Source organism: Chiloscyllium punctatum, chromosome 20 (genome assembly GCF_047496795.1).
Source record: "Chiloscyllium punctatum isolate Juve2018m chromosome 20, sChiPun1.3, whole genome shotgun sequence".
In the NCBI taxonomy this organism is placed as follows: Eukaryota; Metazoa; Chordata; class Chondrichthyes; order Orectolobiformes; family Hemiscylliidae; genus Chiloscyllium; species Chiloscyllium punctatum.
The window spans coordinates 12,884,403-12,907,350 of record NC_092758.1 but is presented as its reverse complement, the minus strand read 5'-3'; the positions used below and the strand labels follow the sequence as shown (position 1 = coordinate 12,907,350).

General features: G+C 40.3%; 1 protein-coding gene across 1 annotated transcript in view; it reads left to right on the top strand.

The window, feature by feature from the left end:
- The window catches only part of maml1 (mastermind-like transcriptional coactivator 1), a 75,636-nt gene extending 53,011 nt beyond the window's left edge, over positions 1–22,625 (top strand). The window contains exons 3-5 of the mRNA XM_072590334.1: positions 2,095–2,343; positions 12,249–12,366; positions 19,472–22,625. Of these exons, the coding sequence (XP_072446435.1) occupies positions 2,095–2,343; positions 12,249–12,366; positions 19,472–20,451 (1,347 nt within the window). The 3' untranslated portion in view covers positions 20,452–22,625. The remainder of the gene's footprint in view (positions 1–2,094; positions 2,344–12,248; positions 12,367–19,471) is intronic.
- The last annotated feature ends 323 nt before the right edge of the window (positions 22,626–22,948 follow it).

Genomic DNA, 22,948 nt, shown 5'->3' with positions numbered 1-22,948 from the left:
GTAAGAATAAGCTTATTCAGAGATATCCGCAGTATCCCCTTAAATACCTGTCACTAAATATCAATTCTTTTAATCAATTTCAACTTAGTATGTTAATTGACTTCACCTAGCTCCACTTTCATGACCACACAACTGTTCTTATTTAATTTTGAAATACTAGTCCCAGATCCAGTCTCTCCTATTCAAACTGGATGTAAAATGCAATCATGTTGTGGTCACTGCCATCTAGAAGTGTTTTTACTCTGAGAGCATGAATGGATCATGTCATGATACCAAGTTTAAGGTCATCTTCTCTCTAACTGTTCCTGATTGTACTTCTCCAAGAAACTATCTCAAAAGTACTCTGAGCTCCTTATCCTGGTTACCATTGTCAGTTTGATTTTCCAGTTTATGCATGGATTAAAGTCACCCATGCTTAATACTATCCCTCTATCATCATTTGTGTATTTTGTCCAACGTTGTGCTTACAATTTAGTGGGCCTGCAGACCAATCCAACTAGTTACTTCTTTCCCCTACTCTTCTTTATTTCCTCCAAAAGGTATTCTACATCTTGTTCTCCTGAATGAAGGTTATCTGTTTCAGAAATGCCTCAACCTTGATCTACAATGCTATCTCTTCACTTTTGTCGAGCTTTATTCTCCTCTTGAATGTCAGATACTCCTGTACTGAGGGCACATTCATTGTCATCCTGTAGCTGATTGTCTGTAATAACCAACAGCTCAATTTGTTTACCTTATTGTATGCTATCAACTTGTATACTTTGTTCTCCACATCCAGGCACAAAGTGTTTAGTTTTACATTTTGTTATTTTCGTAGCTTCTAAGCTTGACTGGTGTATTCCTTTTTTTCACAGTCTCCTCTTGTCATTCTCTGACTCATTTTCCCATTTTACTATTTTCCTCTCATCTTTACTCTTTGATTTGCCGCATTTTACGACATTCGATGCTTTGCTGATTATCTAGTTTTAAACACCCTCTACTTCCTATTTATGCAGTTCACTACAATACTGGGTGCATCGAATGTCCCAGTGATACAGCCTACTTTTCCCAATACTGGTACCAGTGCCCCAGCATCTGGAATCCACTTCTCCAAACCAACTTTTTGAGCTATATATCACCCCTAGTTTTGTGTACCATAAGCCAATTTGCATGCTGTTCAGATAATCCAGATATTGTAACATTTGAAATCAATATATCCAGTTCTATATCCCAGCAGCCAAATTTTCGTGTATCCTATACTTGCTAACTTTGAGAATCGTTACTTTATCACAAATCCAAGAATCAAATACACCTTATTTGCTTCCCCGATGCCCGTCAAATTAGCTACCTCTTTTCCCTGTACTACAGTAAAATCCTGATCTAGGGTCTTGAAGGGGTAGTAATGTAAAAGGAGTAAACACTTTCTTAACTCCTTGCTTCCCCAAATTCTCAGGTTTGCACTAAATTTCCTAACTGCACTTGTTTGCCTTGTCTGCACAATAGAACCATGAATTTATATATTGGTCCCAGAAATATTTTGTTTAGTTTCTTGGGTGTCTCTGTGTTTGTCTCTCTCTCTCGTGCGCGCTCTCTCTCAAACTGGTGTTTTTTTAACATGCCCGTTAGTTGAATTTCTTAACCACCTCCCCAGAATAAATCAGTTTTTCTCCGAATGTCCATTTCCGCCTCTTTGATTAAGCTGCGCCCAAGGACAATAGAGCTGTAAAGGAAGTGTTAGCTGTCTGTTCTGATTTGCAGCAGGATAGAGAGAGCTATTAAATGACCTAATGGGTCCATTTAAGACTATGAAAAGATTTGCGAAGGTAAGAATGGAGAAAGTAAATCCAATAAAGAATTTAGCAGAGCTTCTTTGAGAGAATGGGTGGAAAATTTTGTCATGTGAAATAGGCAAATAGCATAGATGCATTTCAGGGATAACTTCATGTCTAAAATAAAAAAAAAGAAAGTAATAGAAGGTACGATGGGTTGAGATGAAGTAGGTGGAAGGGGGAAAATGAACACCAGTTGCTGCATGGCTGCTTGGTTCAATGTTCTGCTTTGCTGACAGCTCTGTATAATTGTGTAATGATTGGACCTCATTTTTATTTTTAATAGGATCAAAATCCTGGAACTGTCACCAGGGCATCAAACTCTGTCCAGGCATCAGGTCCAGGAACTCAGCCTCCGCCTGCTTCTATTGCTAGTAACCATGGAAATGCTGTGTATATTGGTAGCCAGCAGCAGGCTGCTGTCATGAAACAGCAAATTTTGATGGATCAGCAGAAGCAACGAGAGCAGCAGTTACAGTTGATTGAGCAGCAAAAGCAGCAATATTTGCAGAGACAACAACTGCTGGCAGAGCAGGTGCGTAATCTTGGGGCGGGGTCTGAGCTTTGTGCTGCATAAGCATTGTTGGGAGAACTGCATCAAGTGAATCAAGCCGTGTTGTGGAATTGGGGAACTGAATTTACTGCGCACTAAGTACTAACTGTGCAGTTTGGTTTGTGTGTGAAATCACCTGATGCACACTTTTGGTGGAAAATGATGAGAACAAATATCTGGTGTTATTTAGGTTTTCAGTTTGGAGTTGGCACAAAGTTGAGTACAAAATGTCATAGACTGGAAGCAAGAAGTGCTGAAACATTGGTGTGCTCGACAACATTTGTGGGTATTGAAATAGAAGTAAGGTTTAAGATCAATGACATTTTGTCAAAATAGCAGCAACCACTCGCAGTGCGTACATAATGTGAATGGCAGGGCTATGTAGAGGATATGATGACTGGGGCTACATTTGGTGTTACATTGAAAGGTCATCAGCCTGAAATGTTAAGTGTTTCTTGCAACCAGTACTGGCTGATCTGTTAGGTTTATGCAGCTTTTTCTTTTTATTTCAGATTTTGAACTTCCACAGTATTTTGTTTTTATTTGATGTTATGACTTGCATGGGAAGGGTTTAGACTTCAAAGATATTAAATTGCTCTTTCCTGATATGAAATTTAACTAGTACCTTGACGCTATGTAGCCTCAATTGTGTTGGCTAGTAAGGTGTGACTTGTTTAAGAAACTGGATTTGATGAACAGAAAGTGAAACCATGAGTTGGGGGAGTAAAACTCAACCAACTGATGGATTTGACTGGACAGAGCAGGAAGGAGGAAATCCAGATGAGAGATGCAGACTTAATGCCTTATTTTAAACTACTTATTATACTTTTGTGTGTGGTTATTGTTGTGGGAAATCACGAATGCAAAAATGTTTGCAGTGATGTAATAGATTTTGGCGGAGGGATTGGTTCCAATGTTGAAATGGGTACATAATTGCTGCAGAAACTTGTAGTGGAGTCCCGGTTATCTCATATTTCAGACACAAGACAAAAACACCTACCAGACATACCTCAGTCACATTTCAGGAATTCCAGCTAATTGTTATTTGACAAGCATGCACAATTTACATTCCCTGGGCATAGAAATCATGAGATCATAATCTGAGTCATGATATAGTTCAATACAAAAATTATATGAATGTAACATGCTTAAATTCTTTCGGTGCAGTAACACTTAATTTTAAAATACAACACTTTTTGGTATGAATATAATAAGGACAAAGAGAAATGAAATGTAGTTGTCATCTGATGAATGTGCCATTAACTTGAGCATTCGTCTACAAGTCTGAATATCAAGCCATTTCCTGTTGTAAGCTTCAATATCATATGAACATATCAGACATTGAGTAAATTTGGTAGCTGTTGCATTAAGGTCATTCAGTTAAGAACTTGGACTTAACTAAAATATGGAAAATGTATCAGTTTACATATCACTGAAGTATTTGTGTTGTTGTTCACTCACTTCAATTCAATGCTATTGAAAATAAACTTTAATTTTGCTGCATATTCCCTGATCTCTGGAGAAAGAATATTGGATACATTTTAAATTGACCTGATATCTCTGTTCAAAAATTGGATATAAATTGAGATTTCACTTTTTGGTAGATCTTAGCAAGAATTACTTCAGGTTGACTGTAAATATCCTTCCTTCGCTGTCGCTTTTCATAATGACCGGGTGAAAATTCCATGAGGCCAAACTGCCCATCACTGACCACTATCATTCTTCTTAGATGGCCGTTGATCACACATTCCCACACTTTGAAGGTGTGGCGGTAGTGTTTGCATTCTTGAACCTTTCCCTTCTCTGTTAAAATTGTAATGAGAGCATTTTCTTTGTTCAACTGGCAAACCCTACTTTGAACAGATAACACAGACTTCAATGCGCATGTAGGAAAACTCTTCCAGGGCTGCACCTGAATCCTTTCTGGTCCTGAAATCTTTGTTTCTTGTTTGGTTCAGGACTACTGTTGTTTGCTCTTTAACAATGTCAATTACCAGAGGTTAGTGTTTGGCCCACTGTTCTGTTCCCCTGATTTGCTGTTTTAGGGCTGTTTTGCAGCGTCTCAAAGTCAGCAGCCCATCTTTTCTCGGTTTCTTCACTTGAGGGCATGCCTGCATTATCTTTGTCTTAAATGGTTCATATATTCAGCTGCTCTCCCTCATTTTTTGCAATCCTAGATATATAATTTAGGATGAACATCTGTCATGAAACACTTCAATCACCTTGTCCTTTTGTCTTTGATATCATGTTTTTCATCAGAGACCCTTATTAATAGTTAGTCTGAACGTCCACTTCCTGAAAGTGCTTTTTCTTTTCATGGATTGATTATAAATGTTAATACGAAATATTATGGAATCATGCACCAGTGAAGGATGCCAGTAATTCCATGTTCACTTTAGGATTGTCCATTCTTCAGTTCGTATCCCATAGTCCAACATATTGTTCTCTTTCAAATATTTATCCAATTTCCTTTTGAACGTTGCATTTGAAAACTTTGTGTCTCTTTCCTGGTACTGTGTTCCAGATCACAATGACCTTGATCTTTTTAGAGAAGAAAAATTCTTAGTTTTATTTTGCCAGTAGTCTTAAATTTGTGGCTTCAGTTGCCAATCTTTCTGCCACTGGAATCCTTTTCTACCCCCTGTTGTGTCAAAGTGCTTCATGATTTTGACACATCTGTAGCTTTCCCTTTAACCCCTCTCTACCTGAGAGAGAACAATTTCAGCATTTTTAAAAATTCATTTGTGGGGTGTGGGCATTGCTGGCTGGACAACACTTGTTGCCTGTCACTAGTTCCCTTTCAAAAGGTGCTGGTGAACTGTCTCCTTGAACCGCTGCAGTCCATGTGATGTCGATCGACCCAAAATGTCCTCAGGGAGGAAATTCAAGGATTTTGATCAGCGACAGTGAAAGATTTCCAAGTCAGGATGGTGAGTGACTTGGAGAGAAACTTGTAGTTGGTGAAATTTCTATTGTGTTGCCCTTGTCCTTCTAAATGGAAGTAGTCATAAGTTTTGACGGTACTGTTGAAAAATCTTTATATTTCTGCAGTGCATCTTATAGACAGCACACACTGCTGCCGCTGAGAATAATTGAAGAAGTGAGTGAATGCTTGTAGATGTACCAATCAAGTGGGCTACTTTGTCTTGGATGGTGTCAAGCTTCTTGAGTGTTATTGAAGCTGCACTCATCCAGACAAGTGGGGAGTATTCTGACAATAGACAATAGGTGCAGGAGTAGGCCATTCAGCCCTTTGAGCCTGCACCGCCATTTAATATGATCATGGCTGATCATTCCTAATGAGTATCCTCTTCCTGCCTTATCTCCATAACCTTTGATTCCACTATCTTTGAGAGCTCTATCCAACTCTTTCTTATATGAATCCAGAGACTGGGCCTCCACTGCCCTCTGGGGCAGAGCATTCCACACAGCCACCACTCTCTGGGTTAATTTGGCCTCTTGTTATAAAGGCCAGCATGCTATTAGCCTTCTTCACTACCTGCTGTAACTGCATGCTTGCCTTCATTGACTGGTGGACAAGAACACCCAGATCTCTCTGAACAGCCCCTTTACCTAATTTGATACCATTGAGGTAGTAATCTGCCTTCCTGTTCTTGCCACCAAAGTGGATAACCAGACATTTATCCACATTAAACTGCATCTGCCATGCATCTGCCCACTCACCTAACTTGTCCAGGTCACCCTGTAATCTCCTAACATCCTCATCACATTTCACCCTGCCACCCAGCTTTGTATCATCAGCAAATTTGCTAATGTTATTGCTGATACTATCTTCTATATCATTAACATATATTGTAAAAAGCTGCGGTCTTAGCACGGATTCCTGCGGTACCCCACTGGTCACTGCCTGCCATTCCGAAATGGAGCCGTTTAACACTACCCTTTGTTTCCTATCAGCCAACCAACCTTCAATCCAAGTTAGTACTTTGCCCCCAATACCATGTGCCCTAATTTTACTCACTAACCTCCTGTGTGGGACTTTATCAAAAGCTTTCTGAAAGTCCAGGTACACTACATCTACTGGATCTCCCTTGTCCATCTTCAGAGTTACATCCTCAAAAAAGTCCAGAAGATTAGTCAAGCATGATTTCGCCTTCATAAATCCATGCTGACTCTGTCCTATCCTGTTACTACTATCCAGATGTGCTGTAATTTCATCCTTTATAATAGACTCCGGCATCTTTCCCACCACTGAGGTCAGACTAACTGGTCTATAATTTCCTGCTTTCTCTCTCCACCTTTCTTAAAAAGTGGTATAACATTAGCCACACTCCTGACTTGCTCCTTGGAAATTGTGGATAGATTGGGGTGACCTGGTGGCTCAGTGGTTAACACTTGCCTCACAGCTAAGGACTATGCTTAATTCCAGCCTTGGATGACTGTATGGAGTTTGCATACTCTCAAGTCCGTGTGGGATTCCTCTGGGTATTCCAGATTCCTCCCACATTCCAAAGAGGTGCAGTTTCGGCAGATTGACCATGCTAAACTGCCCTAAAATGTCCAGGGGTGTGTAGGTTAGGTGGACTAACCAATGTAAATGCCGGGTTATGGGGATAGACTGATCTGGTGGGGTGCTCTTCAGAGAGTTGGTGCATACTTTATGGGCTGAATGGCCTCTTTCTGTACTATCAAGGACTGCTGGTTACTTTGTGTTTTATTGGATGTGGTTATTGTCTGGCATTTGTGTATCGCAAATGTTACTTGTCACTTGTTAGTCTGAGCCTTTATATTGTCCAGGTCTTGTTGCATTTGAACACTGGCAGCTTCAGTATCTGGAGTGGCAAATGGTCCTAAATATTGCACAATTGTCAGTGAACATACCCATGTCTGACCTTATGATGGAGGGAAGGTCGTTGAAGCAGCCGAAGGTAGTTTGGCCTAAGACACTACCCTGAGGAACTCCTGGAACTGAAATGACTGACCTTCAACAACCACAACCAAATTTCCTCAGTGTCGGGCATGACTCCAACCAGCAGAGATTTTGCATCTGATATTCACTGATTTTCCTTTTGGGAGAAAGTGAGGAATGCAGTTGCTGGAGATCAGAGTCAAAGAGTGTGGTGCTGGAAAAGCACAGCTGGTCAGGCAGCAAACGAGGAGCAGGAGAGTATAAGCTCATCGTCAGGAAGGTTCATTGATGCTACACTTGGTCGAATGCCACCTTTAAGTCAAAGGCTGTCACTCTCACCTCACCTGGAATTCAGCATTTTTGTCTACGTTTGAATGCAGTCTGTGATGAGGTCAGGAGCTGAGTGGCCTGACAAAACTGAAACTATGTGAGTGAGTGGGTTGTTGCAGCGCAGGTGTTGCTAAATAACACTTGATGACACCTTCCAATATTTTACTGATGGTTGAGAGTCGATTGATGGGGTAGTAATTTCTCCTAATTTTTGTGTACAGGACATACCTGGGAAATTTTCCATGTTGTGGATGGATACCAATGTTCTGCCTGTGCTGGAACATCTTGGCTAGGGTTATGGCATTTTCTGGAGTGCATTACTTGCTGGAATATTGTTGGAACCAGTAGCCTTTGCAGTATTCAGTGCCTCCATCTGTTGCATGATATCACATGGATTGCATCAAGTTGATTGAAGACCTGCATCTGAGATGCTGGGGACCACTGGAGGAGACAGAGATGGATCATCCACTTGGCACCTCTGGCTGAAGATTACTGCAAATGTTTTTACGTTGTCTTCAGTACTGATATGCTAAACTCTCCCACCATTAAGGATGAGGATATTTTTATAGTGAACCCCTCAGTGAGTTGTTTAATTGTCCACCATATTCACGACTGAATTTGTTGGGACTGTAGAGCTCAGATCTGATTAATTGGATGTGGGATTGCTTACCTCTGTCTATCAATTACTGCTTTCCTGTTTGGCTCTCCAGTTGTCCTGTTTGGCTCTCCAGTTGTCCTGTTTGGCTCTCCAGTTGTCCTGTTTGGCAGCCTCCCAGGTTGATATCTCATTTTTAGGTATGCTTGGTGTTGCTCCTGCCATGCCATCCTGCACCTTCCACTGAACAAAGGTTGATCCCCTAGCTTGATAGTAATGGTTGACTGGAGTGTATGCCAGGTCTTGAGGTTGTAGATTGTACTGGAGGATTCTACCGTCATTGGTGGCCCACATTGACGCATGGATACCAGTCTTGAGTTACTAGATTTGTTGGAAATCCAATTTAGCGTGGTGATAGTGCCATACAGTGCAATGGAACGTATTCTCAACGTAAAGAATGGCTTTTATCAATATTGTCATGGACAGATGCATCTGCATCCAACCATTTGGTGAGGATGAGGTCAAGTATGTTTTTCCTTCTTGGTTCCGTCGCCACCTGCTGCAGACCCAGTCTAGCAGCTATGTCCTTTCAGATGCAAACAGGTCAATTAGTATTCCTGCTGCTAAACCATTTTTTGGTGCAGGACATTGGCTTACAGTTTGGAGGGAAATTTCATTGTGCTACTACTTGTGGTTCTGTCTTGCGTTTGGACAAAATATCACCAGGCATGGTGATGGTGACTTATGGGACATGCCATATTTGCAGTGCTAGCTGTGAGATAGCCGTCCCAATTTTGACACAAATTTTCAAATGTAATGAGAGTTTTTCAGGATCCACAGAGCTGTTTTTGCCTTTGTTTCCAATGCCTCGGTTGATGCCAGACTTCATTTCTTTGTTGAGAACTTGTAACAATTGATAACAGCTGAGCGGTTTGCTAGTCCATTTCAGAGGTCAATTGAGAATCAACTGCATTGTTATGGCTCTGGAATCACCTGTAGGCATGGTGAGGATGGCAAGTTTCCTTTGCTTAAGGACATTAGTAAACCAGATCGGTTTTTCTGACAATTGATTGAAGTTTCATGGTCATCAGAAGATTCTTAATTGCACAAGTTCCAGGGTGTAGAGTTTTGATGGGTTTTAGGGCCGATTTGATTATAGCAAACAAATACTGCCTCAAGCTAAAGGCTTTCAAGTTTTAAACAAAACACTTGTACAATGAAAGGGGAGTGGCCCTTCCAACTTAGACTTTCTCTGGGTTTGATTTGGTTTTTAGCAGTCTGGCTTTTTAGAGCGCAAACATTCCTGAAAAAGAGTTTATGTTCGAAATGTGGACCTGATCGGCTGTGCTTTTCCAGCGCCACACTTGGATTGCTGGACCAAGAAACAGCTACATGGAAGAAGACAATCCATGCTGAATCTCTCTGCCATGTCTCTCAGTCTTTCTGTCTTTCTCCCCCTCTCCCTCTGATAGGTTAAGCTATGTTACATTCTGTTCTCTTTTCTTAATGCTTCATTCAGTGATCTTGCCAATAAATTCTGTTTAGTTTACAAATAAGTAGTTGGGCCAGCTCATCACCCGTGGAATATCCACTCCACACCTACTTAAAGCAACTAGTCACGTTAGGGTCCAGGCTACTTCCTTGAAATGTTTTAACAGGGTATGGCCTAGTGCATAACACCCCTCATTTCTGATGCTATTCCTATCAATCTCCACAGGATCTCCCAAGTCTTGATATCCTTTTGACGCCTGAAGCTGAAAAGCTGAGTTGTTTTCATGAAGATTTGTCATACTTCCATTATTTTTGTACCCTTCTCTTATTAATTTCAAAAGATCCAATGTTATTTTGGAATATACATTTTAAATAAAATTCAGGTTTTTATTATCAGTTTGCTTGTGTTGGTATCTGCAAGTGTACAAAATCCCATGCAAGGACTGCACAAAACACTACATCGGACAAACAGGAAGACAGTTAACGATCCGTATACACGAACACCAACTAGCCACGAAACGACATGACCAGCTATCCTTAGTAGCCACACACACAGACGACAAGCAACATGAATTCGACTGGGACAACACTACCATTATAGGGCAAGCCAAACAGAGAACAGCCAGGGAATTCCTAGAGGCATGGCACTCATCCACAGACTCTATTAACAAACACATCAACCTGGACCCAATATACCGGCCACTACAGCGGACAGCTGGAACTGACAACCGGAAGCGGCAGAGACAGGCCACTATAAATGCCGGAGTAAGCTTCACAGAAGGCTCCCAAGCACTGAGGATGTCACCTAGACAGGGGACAAAACGTTTGCAAGACAAATGTGGGCAGCATGGTGGCACAGTGGTTAGCACTGCTGCCTCACAGCGACAGAGACCTGGGTTCAATTCCGGCCTCAGGCAACTGACTGTGTGGAGTTTGCATATTCTCCCTGTGCCTGTGTGGGTTTCCTCCGGGTGCTCCGGTTTCCTCCCACAGTCCAAAGATGTGCAGGTTAGGTGAATTGGCCATGCTAAATTGCCCGTAATGTTAGGTGAAGGGGTAAATGTAGGGGAGTGGGTATGGGTGGGTTGCGCTTCGGCGGGTCGGTGTGGACTTGTTGGGCCGAAGGGCCTGTTTCCACACTGTAAGTAATCTAATCTAATCTAATCAAATTCCCAGCTCGGCGAACAGAACTACAACAACGAGCACCCGAGCTACAAATCTTCTCCCAAACTTTGAGTTTGCCTGTGTTTTTGATGGAGAATCAGAGAGATGGGGGAAATAGGGTTGATGAGTTTAATTAGTAGCTTCTGGACTCTTTAATGTTGGGTTAGAAACTGAAATCATCACCAAGACTCAGTTGGGCTCCATCAGGACCACTCACCACCTGACTGCATTACCTCCTTTGGTGGAGTGGGGGAGCCTCTCTGCTGCTTAAAGTCCTGATTAGTATTCAGGAGGGTGGTTGTGGTTGTTGGAGATCATCTCAGCAGTTGGTCATTACTGCAGGAGCTCCTCAGGTGAGCGTTCCAAGTTCAACCTTCAGCTGCTTCAATGTCCTTCCCTCCATCACTGGGACAGGAGTAGGGATATTCCTTGTGCAATAATTAATGCTCTGCACAATTCAAATGACTCTGATACTGAAGCTACCTGTATCCATATCCAGCAAGACCTGGGCAACTTCCAGCATAGGACTGATGTGTTATGCTATTGTTACTTTCCACTTAATGAACGTAAGTCTCCATCCAGAGACAATCTAACTGTGTTGCCCTTATCGTTGAATGACATTACCATTGCTCAGTTCCTCAATCAACATCGTGGAGTTTACCATTGACCAGAAAATGAGCTAGACCGGCATTGTGCCTACAAGAGCAGGTCTGAGGCTAGAAATTCTGTGATGAGTCACAAGGTACATCGCAGGAACTCAGCAAGGCTTCTCTAACAGCAGCTTCCAAACCTGCAATCTCTACACCTGGAAAGACAAAGCTACAGGTGCTTGGGAACACCACCAGCTGCACATTCCCCTCCAAGCCCCACAGCATCCTGATTTGTAACTTTATTGCCACTCTTACTGTCATTAGGTCAAAATCCTAAAACTTCCATCATAAAAGCCCTGTGGGTGTCTTTGAACCCCGCTTACTGCAGCAATTCACCACCATCTTCTCCAGGACAATTAAGCATCCTGATTTAACCAGTGATACTGACATCTGGTGAACAAATAAAGTTAGCTTCATTATTTTCTGTGCATCATTTACAGCTTCAGACACATGACAACATGCTGGTTTTACGAGTTTCCAGCAAGCCCTCATGAATGAAGGGTTCTTTTATACAGCTATCCTCTTTAAAAAAAAACCAAACTGTCTTTGCAGAGATTTGTTTTATTTTGTGTGTTTGTTATAGTTGGTGTTGTGCAGTGGATTGGTTTTAAACCAGTGTACTGCCCTGCTGAAACTGACCAATACAAGTCTATCATATTGCTGTCTGAGTCCTGTGCTTTCTTTATCATACAGTAATAAATTCGCAGGTAAAACCTCCACATCAGATTAAAAGTTTGTACATTGGATTGATCGTAACAATGCTAATGAGTTATTTATCATCTTTCAGGAGAAGCAAAGAAAGCAGCAAGAGCAACAGTTGCAGAGACACCTCACAAGGCCCCCACCTCAATATCAAGACCAGCAGCAAAATCAGTACCGCGTTGAGCAAGTTAGCCAGTTTCAGAGTAAGTGTAGTATCAATCATTTGAATTAATGCTCCTTTTAGTGGTATTGTTCATGATACAGACCGGAGCCAAGAGGCAATGGGGACAAAAGACATTTGTGGGAGCTGTCTAAATGCTTTCAAACAGTCGTAGTGAGCTAGGCAATGCTATTCAAACAGAAAATAAGTAATGCATGCAGCCAAGGTACTACATTGATGACTTTAATCTACATACAGACTGCACAAACCTCATAAGGAATGCATCCACCAAACTGTATTGCTAGAGTATGTGCAAGATGCTATCTTAGACCAGTACATTGAGGATCCAGTTTGAGAGCAAGCTACCATAGACTTGTTTTTGTGAAATGTGTAGGCGTGAATTAATAATGTTGTGAGAGGTCTCTAAAGCAAAAGGCCATAACATGATAGTATTCTTCATTGAAAATGAAGAGAGCCAATCCAAAACTAGGATTCTAAATCTAAGCAAGGAAGACTACAAAGGTATGATGAGGGGTGAGTTGACTGCGATAGACTGGATAACCTCATTAAAAGGCAAAACAGAAATTGCTGGAGAAATTAAATGGATCTGACTGCATTTGTGGGGAGAAAGCACAGTTAACATTTTGAGTCTAAGAATAGGAGAGAATTGGTTGGCCAAAAGGGAAAACAACCTGGTTCGCTACAGGACTGGGGTGTGGGGATGGGTTTAAAAAGAATCGTGCAAAGTTGTGATCAGTGACTGTTGAACTCTACATTGAGTCCACAAAGCTGCCTGATTTCCAAGCAAAAGATGTGATGTTGTTGTTAATGCTGTCTCATTAAAAGGCATGACAGTAGACCAGCAATGGTTAATATTTTAAGGAAAAAATGTATAGAATGCAGTCATTATACATTATTTTCAGTCAAGAGAGTACCACAAGAAAAGTGACCCAATTGTAGTGATTAAATGAAATTAAGGGTAATATTAGATCCAAAGAGGAGTTATTTAATTTTCTAGAAAAAGTAGATAACCTGGATAGCAGTTCAGAATTCAGCAAAGAAGGTCCCAGATGTTGATTTGAGAGAAGAAAAATAGAGTATGAGTGGAACTTGCAAGGAATGTAAAAGAAAACTGTAAGAGCTTTTACCAGTTTTATTTTTCTAATCAACCTGTCCAGAGATTACACACATTTGGAGCAGGAGGGACCTAAATCCAATCCTCCTTGTCCAGGGACACTAGCAAGGCAATGCAAGGTGTTTAAATTGGAAATGCTATGTACAGAGGGACCCTGGATGTCTCTGTGCACTGGTCATTGAAATCAAGCATGTAGCTGCAGCATTTAAGAAGACAATGATATACTGGCCTCACTGCAAGCGGGTTTCAGTACATTAGCAAATAAGTTTTACAGCAGCTGTAAAGCAAAGTTGCCACAGTCCCAGGGGGATCATACAGGGCTGCTCTCTCATTAGAGACAAGACCATCTAGACAAGGGCAGCCATCAGCTCTAAGTTTTCCACCAAGCCTTGTAATATCTTGATGGAACTTTATCCATGTTTCTTATCTGCCAGGATTTGGAGTTCCCTCCATATCATCACTGGTTGCACTTATATTAATTTAGGGAGGTAGAAGACCAAGACTAATGCACAGTCAGTTGGCACTGATCAAGTGGGGGCCTGGCATGAATAAATAATAAATAAACATGAAGTTCATTCTACTTGTCTAAGCCAAATTTTGTGTTGAAAATGTCACTGGGTTCTGTTTCTCCTGTATCTCCTTAAATTCAGAAATCTAGTGCACAGTGCAGCATATTTGGTCCTTTGTACCAATTTGAAAGTTGAGTTCTGCTTCATCTCCTACATCTCTCTTTGTCTGTAAATTTAACTTTCTCATCCTCCGCCACTTGTCCGACTCCCTTATTAAAATTGTTCATAAAATCAGATTCCACCAACATTTTAAGCGAGTATTCCAGACTCCAATATTGGAGTATTTCCCACTCCTCCTCTTTTTGTAATTGTTAAATTTTATTTTATTTATGATTTCTTACTGACGCTTTCTCATTGATCTGTTCAAGGCTATTATGATTTAAGCTTCCTTCGCATACATGTCACATGTTCATGGTTTCTAACAGCAGACCACGTTCAGCAAAATATTTGAACCGAGAGGGAGATATAAAAGATATGGGAGAACAGCACAGATTTTTGGAATATAGCAGAGACTTAGAAATGTCCAAGTTGCCTTATGTTATCTTAGTCTTCTGTATCAGAATTATGCTCAAAAGCAGTAACCTACCTTTTTGTTGTATGTTGAGTAACTGAAATACATGTTCACTCTCTGTTCAATGTTATCTTAATTTTATTTTTTATCTTGATTGAACATTGATTGTCTTGTCAGGTGAGTGGTCCAACTTAAAATCCTTGAATCTGAGAAGTCTGTTCTTCAGTGCCTACTGATATGATTTGGGATAATCAAATCAATTACTGAATTTACTGTACCATTCACCTGCTAATTCAACTATTCTTTCGTTAAAAAATTAAACTTTCCAATAACTTATCACTTCTGTATTCTGAATGAATTGCAGATGAATTGCTGCATAAACAATGCAAAGCTAACACTATTCTCAAAACTTGAGGGAGGACTTGTTACCATATATACTTGTGTATAGGTTGATCCCAAGTATAAGGAAAAAGTGAGGACTTCATATGCTGGAAACCAGAGTCTAGATTAGAGGGTGCTGAAAAAGCATAGCAGGTCAGGCAGCATCCGAGGAGCAGGAAACTCGACGTTTCAGGCAAAAGCCCTTCATAAGTCAACCCCTTATTTTGGGCAAACAATCTCTCATTTTCCATATCTTGTATGTAAGTTGACCCTGCTATATTGCTTTATAAACCTGCTTGTTTATACTGCTTGTAAGGAAACTGCTTGTTCCTATTAACCCATTTAAACAAATCACATTCATTTATTCCGGTAGCTCTACTCACCACTCTTTATTTACGATATTGCGTATCTATTCATTCATTCATACACAACTCTACTTCCTGCACTCGGTTTACTACAGCATGTTTTGATTCATTCATTCATTCAGACCAGTGCTAAGTCTATTGGTATTTATCACACTTTGTTCACTATACATTCAAAAGTTAATATCTTTTAAAAAGTTAATCATTTTAATTGTGCCATTATATCTCAGTAAAAGTGAGATATATTAACTACGTACCAGTATATCTTTAATTCTTTGAAGAATTTGTTAATGTTGTTGAAGTTCATAATGTAAATGGGAGGGATACAGAAGAATTTGGCTGGAAAGTTCAAGATGTTTACACATTCACAATTTAATAAATGTTTCATTTTGAGTGTGCCATTATACCAGGGCATGATGATTCTGAGCAGTGTGATTTTTCAGGATTTCAATGAATCTTTGACACATTTAACTTTTCGTACCAGTCTCGTTTTTATCCGGTAATTATCTTTACCATAATTCATTGTGTTTTGCTTCTTTACCTGGGATTAGTTGTGCAATCAAGTTGACTTTTGCTGCTAATACAGTATTTCAAACTGCAGCATGAATATCATATCCTCAAAACTTGCGGCTGTCAACCCTCTAAATTGAACCCTTAAAAATAGTTTTAAAAATGCGACCTATACACTAGTATATATGGTAAGCTGTTTTAGTGCTTCCTTTCTTAAAAGAATTTGCAGGTTGTGACATTGCTTGCAAAGGCTTGTCCATTCATAGTTCCCTTTGTCAGCTAAGCCTCTTGTTAGGTTACTTCAGAGGGCAACCCCATTAATGTGTGACTTGAGTCACATGTCGGGCAGTAGGTTTTCTTTGCCAGAATTCAGTAGTGAAATAGTTGGGTTTATTTGATTCGAGACATTTTTTAAAAAAGCTTAATTCTCCACTTTTTTTTTTGCTCGTTAATCCAGTCCCTCGTCTCCTAATTCTGTTCCTACCATTAATACAATATTTAGTGCAGAGGGAAATTCAATTCCAGGTTATTTGTTATTCACCATGGAATTGAATGTCAGAGTCTAGTACAGCTCATTTACTGTTCTGTTCATAGAATCCAATCACTTGGATCATCCTCATTCTTAATTCAACTGCTTGCTGTATTCTTTGCAATAGCAGCAATACATGATGGTCAGTAATGCAGAGTTTGTATCTTGATCAAGAAAGGTTTAATATCTCCTATTGACTGTAGGTCATAATGGAGAGCTTGCATATTTTCACTTTCACTGCATATGATTATATACGGAGTGTGCTGCATGCAGTTCTGGTTGTCATATTTCAAAAAATCTAGAGGCACCAGAGATGATGCAAGAAGTATACCAGGATGATATCAGCAATATAAGTGGAGAAATATCAAGGAAAGATTGGTAGACTGGATTGATATTCCCTTAGAGAGAAGGTAACTGAGGCCTGAACAATTAGGAATCATTCAAATTATGAAAGGTTTTGTTTTAAAGTGGATAATTAGAACATTTGTAGGCAGAGCATAATTGGAGGCAATCAAAATAGGGAATTCAGAAGTTAAAATCTCCTTCTCCTAAATAGTGGTGAGAATGTGAGACTTGCTACCACAGACCGTGGTTTAAGGTGGAGTTGAATATGTGCACAAGTGAAAAGTGAGATGATAGATTTAGATAAGAAAACTTGAAGAGAATCCAGAATATAAAAACAATCAGGGACTGACTGGGACCAAAAAGCCTGTTTCAGTGCTGTACATCCTTTGTATTTGAGGTATCTCTCAGTGTCTCGAATCCCCTCTAAACCTCTTGCCTTTCACTTTAATTGTGCCCCTTGTTATCGCCCCTTCAACTAAGGGGAACAGCTGCTTTATACCCACCATGTTCATGATCCGATAATTGTATGCACCTCAATCTGGTCCCCTCTTATCCAGTCTCTCTTCATAACTAAGCTGCTCCATCCCAGGCAACATTCTGATGAATTTCCTCTTCATCCCCTCCAGAGCAATTACATCCTTTTGTTAGGCCCTGTATCCTCTTCTGTCTTTGGAATGCTGTCTGTCGGACAGAACTAAAGTATGTATTTAATTGGCCACTTTCTCTTTGTTCCTCATTATAAATTCTCCTGTTTTTGTACTCTCAGTCCTGCTCACAAAGGAATCCCCTACCACTATCCCTTTTCTTTGTGCTCCCCTGCTTAAATGGCTTCTTGGACCATGGTGCAATGGTCAATTTGCCCATCGTTCCTGCCGGCTCTTGCCTCATCAGACATTAGACAAGTACCTCGTGCCTGTTGAATTAGGTCAAAGCTGAGGCTCTCCAATGTAGCGTTCAGGGTCATTTCCACCTGCCTCACTTGTCACACCCTCCTGTCCCTAACTAAGGACCAAATTTGAAATATTTAAGCTACAGAATGTGACCGTCTGGAACATAGAATTACTTTGACACTACCTCTCCCACATTTGCCACAGTGTTTGAAGTTCACATTCCAGCTCATCAACTCTAAGGCGAATTTCCTCGAGCTGCAGGCACTTACTGCAGATGTGGACACTGTTGCATGCAATAAGAGCAACACATCACTTGTACTGCCGTTTCTAATGCAGTTAATTAGGTTTTATATTAAAAAAATATTATTTTCAGATAGTCCCTAAATTATCATCTTCCTTTATGAATCTACTACTCGTAAGGCTAGTCCTTAATGTCGGTCTTCCGAGTCAACCAAACCATATCTTCTCTATGATATCACTTTTGCCGCTGGTGTTGCCCTTGTCTAACTCAACCGAGTCTGGCCATGTTTCCTGCTCCTTCCCAGATTGCTTCGCCATGACTCCAACTGCTTCACCGTGATGTGATGCTGACTGCGAGGACACTCTTCACAGAGACACCAATTCTGAGGTTGATTCATGATGTAAATAAGTTAGTGTTCTCCATGGATTGCAGAAGTTAATTATGTGAAATAGGCAAAACTTGTCTGTCTTCACCTCCAAGGCATATTTCATTCTGATGTGGGTATATATGTCATTGGACTAATTTCCTGGTATTCACAATGAGCTTTCATTGCAAATACTCAACAAGTCTAATGTTTGTAAGACAGTTAAGGATTGGCACTGTATGTGACTTTGCCAGCCTCCTGTATTACCAAAAAACACACTTTTTTGAAAAGATCAAGTACAGATAGTTCTTGTGCACCCCTGTATTATAGAAAAATCATGTTTTAGAAACAGCGCGTAAAATGTTGGTGCTATAATTGCATTACACGTTTTAAAAGTTTGTGCTTTAGAAAGTGTCCCCCGTTCGTCAATCGTGTTAGAGCGAAATCACGATAATAAAATGTGAGTTTTAGCAGAACGACCTGTAATAATATACAGAAAATCAGTAGCTACATAATTTATTCTTCAGCATCCTGCAGTGTCACTGGTCTTTCCATATTTATAATTTTAAAGATGATTAACAAAAAGAAAGACTTTCATTTCTATAGTGCTTTCTGCAGCCTCAGGACTCCGATAGATTGCACAGTTGTCACTATTGTAATGTCAGGCCACTGTTTTTCCTACAAGGTTGTTTTGTGATATCGCCATTTGATTATTTTTGCTGATGTTTATCGAGGGATAAATATCTCCAGGAACAGGTATTCCCAGTCTTTTGGGAGCACTCATTTGTTCTTCATAATAGAGATAAAGAGTCCTGAGGAAGGGTTGTACCCAAAACATTGATTTCTCCACCTCCTGATGCTGCCTGGCTTGCTGTGTTGTTCCAGTCTCCTGCTTCTTCACAATATTGCAGTGGGATCTTTGCACCATCTTAGAGGGCAGATAAATACTGTTTTAACATTTCATCTGGTAAGTGTTACATCTGGCAGTGCAATATTATCTCTGTACAGAAATTGTCATCCTGCATTACATGCTCAATTCCTGGAATGAAGTTTGAATCCATGCTTTGACTCAGGTGCAAGTATCACCCTCAGAGCAGCAGTTACCACAGCAGCTAAGAGTGTACGTCATTCTTGGTAAAGGGACACAGAGACTCAGGCTACTTGTAACTGAGACAGAAACTCTTTTTTTTTCTTGCTGGTGATGTTTTGATCAGGAGCAGGGAGAACCACTTTACTAGGAGGTCTCTATTAATAAAGTTTAATTTTTTTTATTGGAAGTTAATTTTCTCAATGTTGTGCTCCATTTCATAGGTCCCCCTCAAGTTCTTCAGACGGTTGGAAATCTGGCTGCAGCGAATGCAAGCAGCTCACGGTTGTTTCCTCAGAATCAAAACATGATCCAGATCGGGCAAAGCCAGAGTTCTGTTTCCTCCAGTAGCTCTGCTGCTGGTCAGTCAGAACTAGGAGCGTCTCAGTACAGTAATATGCACAATGTCCAACAGGGAATATACAATGTGGGGTCAAATGTGAACCAAATGCTTCCACATTCTGCCCAAGGCACAATTGGAAATGGGCAGCATTCAAATCCATTGCAGATGCAAGCTAATATGACTCAAGGAGCTCCGATGGTAACAGGATACAGTCAAAATCACCTCAACAGCTCAAACCTTGCACAACAGCAACACAACAAAGGAACGGTGAACCAGGCTGTATCAAAGACCCACTTGCAGAGGTTACCAGGTGCTGTGGTAAGCCAAAATCCAACATGGCCGAATCAGTCTTTGCAAAGCATGAATAACCAAAATCAAACGAATAGCAATCTAGTAGCATTCAGCAGTACCTCAACCTTCCACGTGCGTCCATCTCGGCCTAAATTTGCTAGCCAGCAGTTTGTGCAGGGAATGTCTCGACCAGGTCTTTCTTCAGTCAGATCAGTGGGCTCCATCAACTCAACTGTTGGTGACCAAGTCATGCCTACATTAGGTGGACCTCTGTCACGGACAAATCAGCCCTTGCAGCAGAGTATTCCTAGTTTAAACCAGTCCATTCCGGACATGACTAACTTTGCTTCCAGCCAGCAAATGGCCTCAAGGGGCAACCTCCAATGCAACCAGGTTTACCAGGTAAGAGGCACCAGCCAGGAGCTACCTTTTAATTATGGTAACCAGTCTAGTGGCAGCGCAGTTCAGGCATTACCTGGAGATACAGACTTGATGGACTCCCTATTGAAAAACAGGACTACAGAGGAATGGATAATCGATTTGGATGAACTGTTGGGATCTCATCATTGAAGGGTGGCTTGCTGATCTTGTGTGTAATCAGTGGGAATAAGTGTAATTTTTGGATTTTTTATATAAACCGTATGGGACCAAAAAAAAAAGCTGTTACAAAACTCCTGTGGCACATGGCAGGTATAAATGTATGGTTGGGAACGGTATTATGGGCAGGTTTTTTAAATAACTCTATTTTACTGCCATATGGGCAGATTATAACATTTTTATATAAAACATAGTTTTTTAAAAAGTTCCTTTATTGTACACGGGTTGCCCCTTGCCAGTCAGGAAATCCACATCAGATCACAACTTGGAGTAGTCATCTCTATACGTGTTTACCCAAACTTGCAGGATCATAATCAAGTAATAGAAATGGAGATTGTTGGAAACACATAGCTGGTTTGTCAGTTTTTATATACTTTTTTAAAAAGCCTACTTAAGCTAATGAAGTGTATCTCCCTTTCTTGATGCAGGTTGGCCTCTTGTCCCCTTCAAAAATTTTCCCTTTCATTTCATGTTTTAGTCCTTTACCTTTTTGTTGCATCTAAGTAAGTATTTTATCATTTGCCTGTCATTTCCTTTACCCTTGACTTTGGAGGTACCCTGCTCTTGTAGCCCACCCCACCTATTCCTTGTATGAAAGGAAGCGACCTATAAAGTCACTGCTGTAGTAACACATTTTAAAGGGTTAAGTTATTCATGTACTGTTCATGTTTCTGTGAACTTTTATGTCTCTCACCTACAGCATTTAAGGGGGCCATTGGCCGATCAGGTCTGACAAGAAATCACTCTGCCTAAGCCCACTTTCCAACCCCTGGTCTGTCGCCATGGAGTTTATGGCACTCCAAGTATATCTAGGTTATTTCTAAATCTTAGAGTGGTGTAGGCAGAAACTTTATCAGGCAGTGGGTTCCAGAGCCACATCATCCTAGTGAAAATCATTTTCCTGTAATCCCCACTGAACCCCTTTCCTCCTCAACCAGATAAAGTGAATAGGAAAGAGCCTTTAATTTTATACGTTTTAACTTCTGTTCGAAAGGAAACAATTGCAGTGTGTCCAATCTTTCCTCACAATTCAAATTCTCCAGTGCAATCATACCTTTCTTTTTGTGCTGTGAGCCAATCTGTTTTGTGCCGTTTTTGTTGTCTCCATGATTTTAGATTTTCTGTTTTGGTTAATTGAGGCAATATTTTTGTATTCCTCTTTGATTAATGAGCTACCCATACTTCCTACTTTTTAAGTGTGATCTCAACTTCATGTCATGTAACTTGTTTGATTCCAGTTTCATTTAGTTTTCTTTCCTGTACACTTTCTTGCTTTTTATATGGCTTTCTAGCCAAATTCAGCAACAAAGGTATGAGGATTTTAATGAATTGCTCACTACAAAATCGTCACGCATCTTATTTTATCATTTATTTCCCAACGACGAAACTGCAGTCTGTAAAAATGGCAGGTTTGCTTCCCTAAAATGCATTATTGAACTGATGTTTCAGGCGGTTTGACAAATTTGTGGTTGTACACCAAATTGTAAAATTTATTTCTAGATCCCTTTTGAAAAATGTATTCAAATTATCATATTTCTCTCAATGGGATTTGAATTCATGTGTTCTGCATTGTTAGTTTGGTAACATAACTACACCACTGTACCCCATGGAAATGATCACTGTTCTCTTGCTTACAGGAGGTAAGAAATGATACTGCATTTGGCGCATTCTTAAATTATAGTTGCAACACATCTGCATTGCTGTATTGAACAGTTCATTGCACTTTACTTTTTTGTTTGCTTCAGATTCCCCCACTCCCCTGTAAATTTGGATTGGGTTGTGGGTAGGTTGAGGGGAGAGGGGGTTACTGTATGTAAAGGCATTTGTGGCACTGTGGTCTGATTGGACCTATAGTCAATCAGTTGAATAAACTTCATTGGAATGTTTCAAAGTCCTGACCAGACTTGGTTCAAGCTTTTACAAGTAGTTTGGAAGCTGAAAACGTTTAATTGCACTATGCATTCAGTGACTGTCTCACGCTCATTTTATCTTGTCCAGGGCACTGAGAGAGTAGCAATAAAAGGGAGGTTTTATCATTTACCGGTGCCTCAGATATGCTCCAATGTTCTGTATGGCTCTTTTGGAGGCATGTGCCACATTTGTCTGTTAACTTGTGGATATTTATGTATCGGATAAGTTTGTTTGGGGTGGGGTGGGGTTGGGGTATAGTATTTTTTTCACTTGACTGGTGCAGGTGCAGATTATCAGGATGAAATGGCAAGATAAAGATTGAAAATCAGCCATTCATTTTCCCAACCATCCATTTCCCATGGTTGAAATATTCTATAGCAAATTTGTTGATTTCCAATCATGGTGCTTGCAGTATCTTAATTTTTAAGTCAGTCAGATTGTGTGCGTATGTATATAAATGTTTACATTTTTATAAAAGAAAAATTGATAAAAGTATTTAGTTCCTTGTCTGTAATATATTTTTGCATTTTATAGTTTAAAACAAAACTCATTTCTTGGT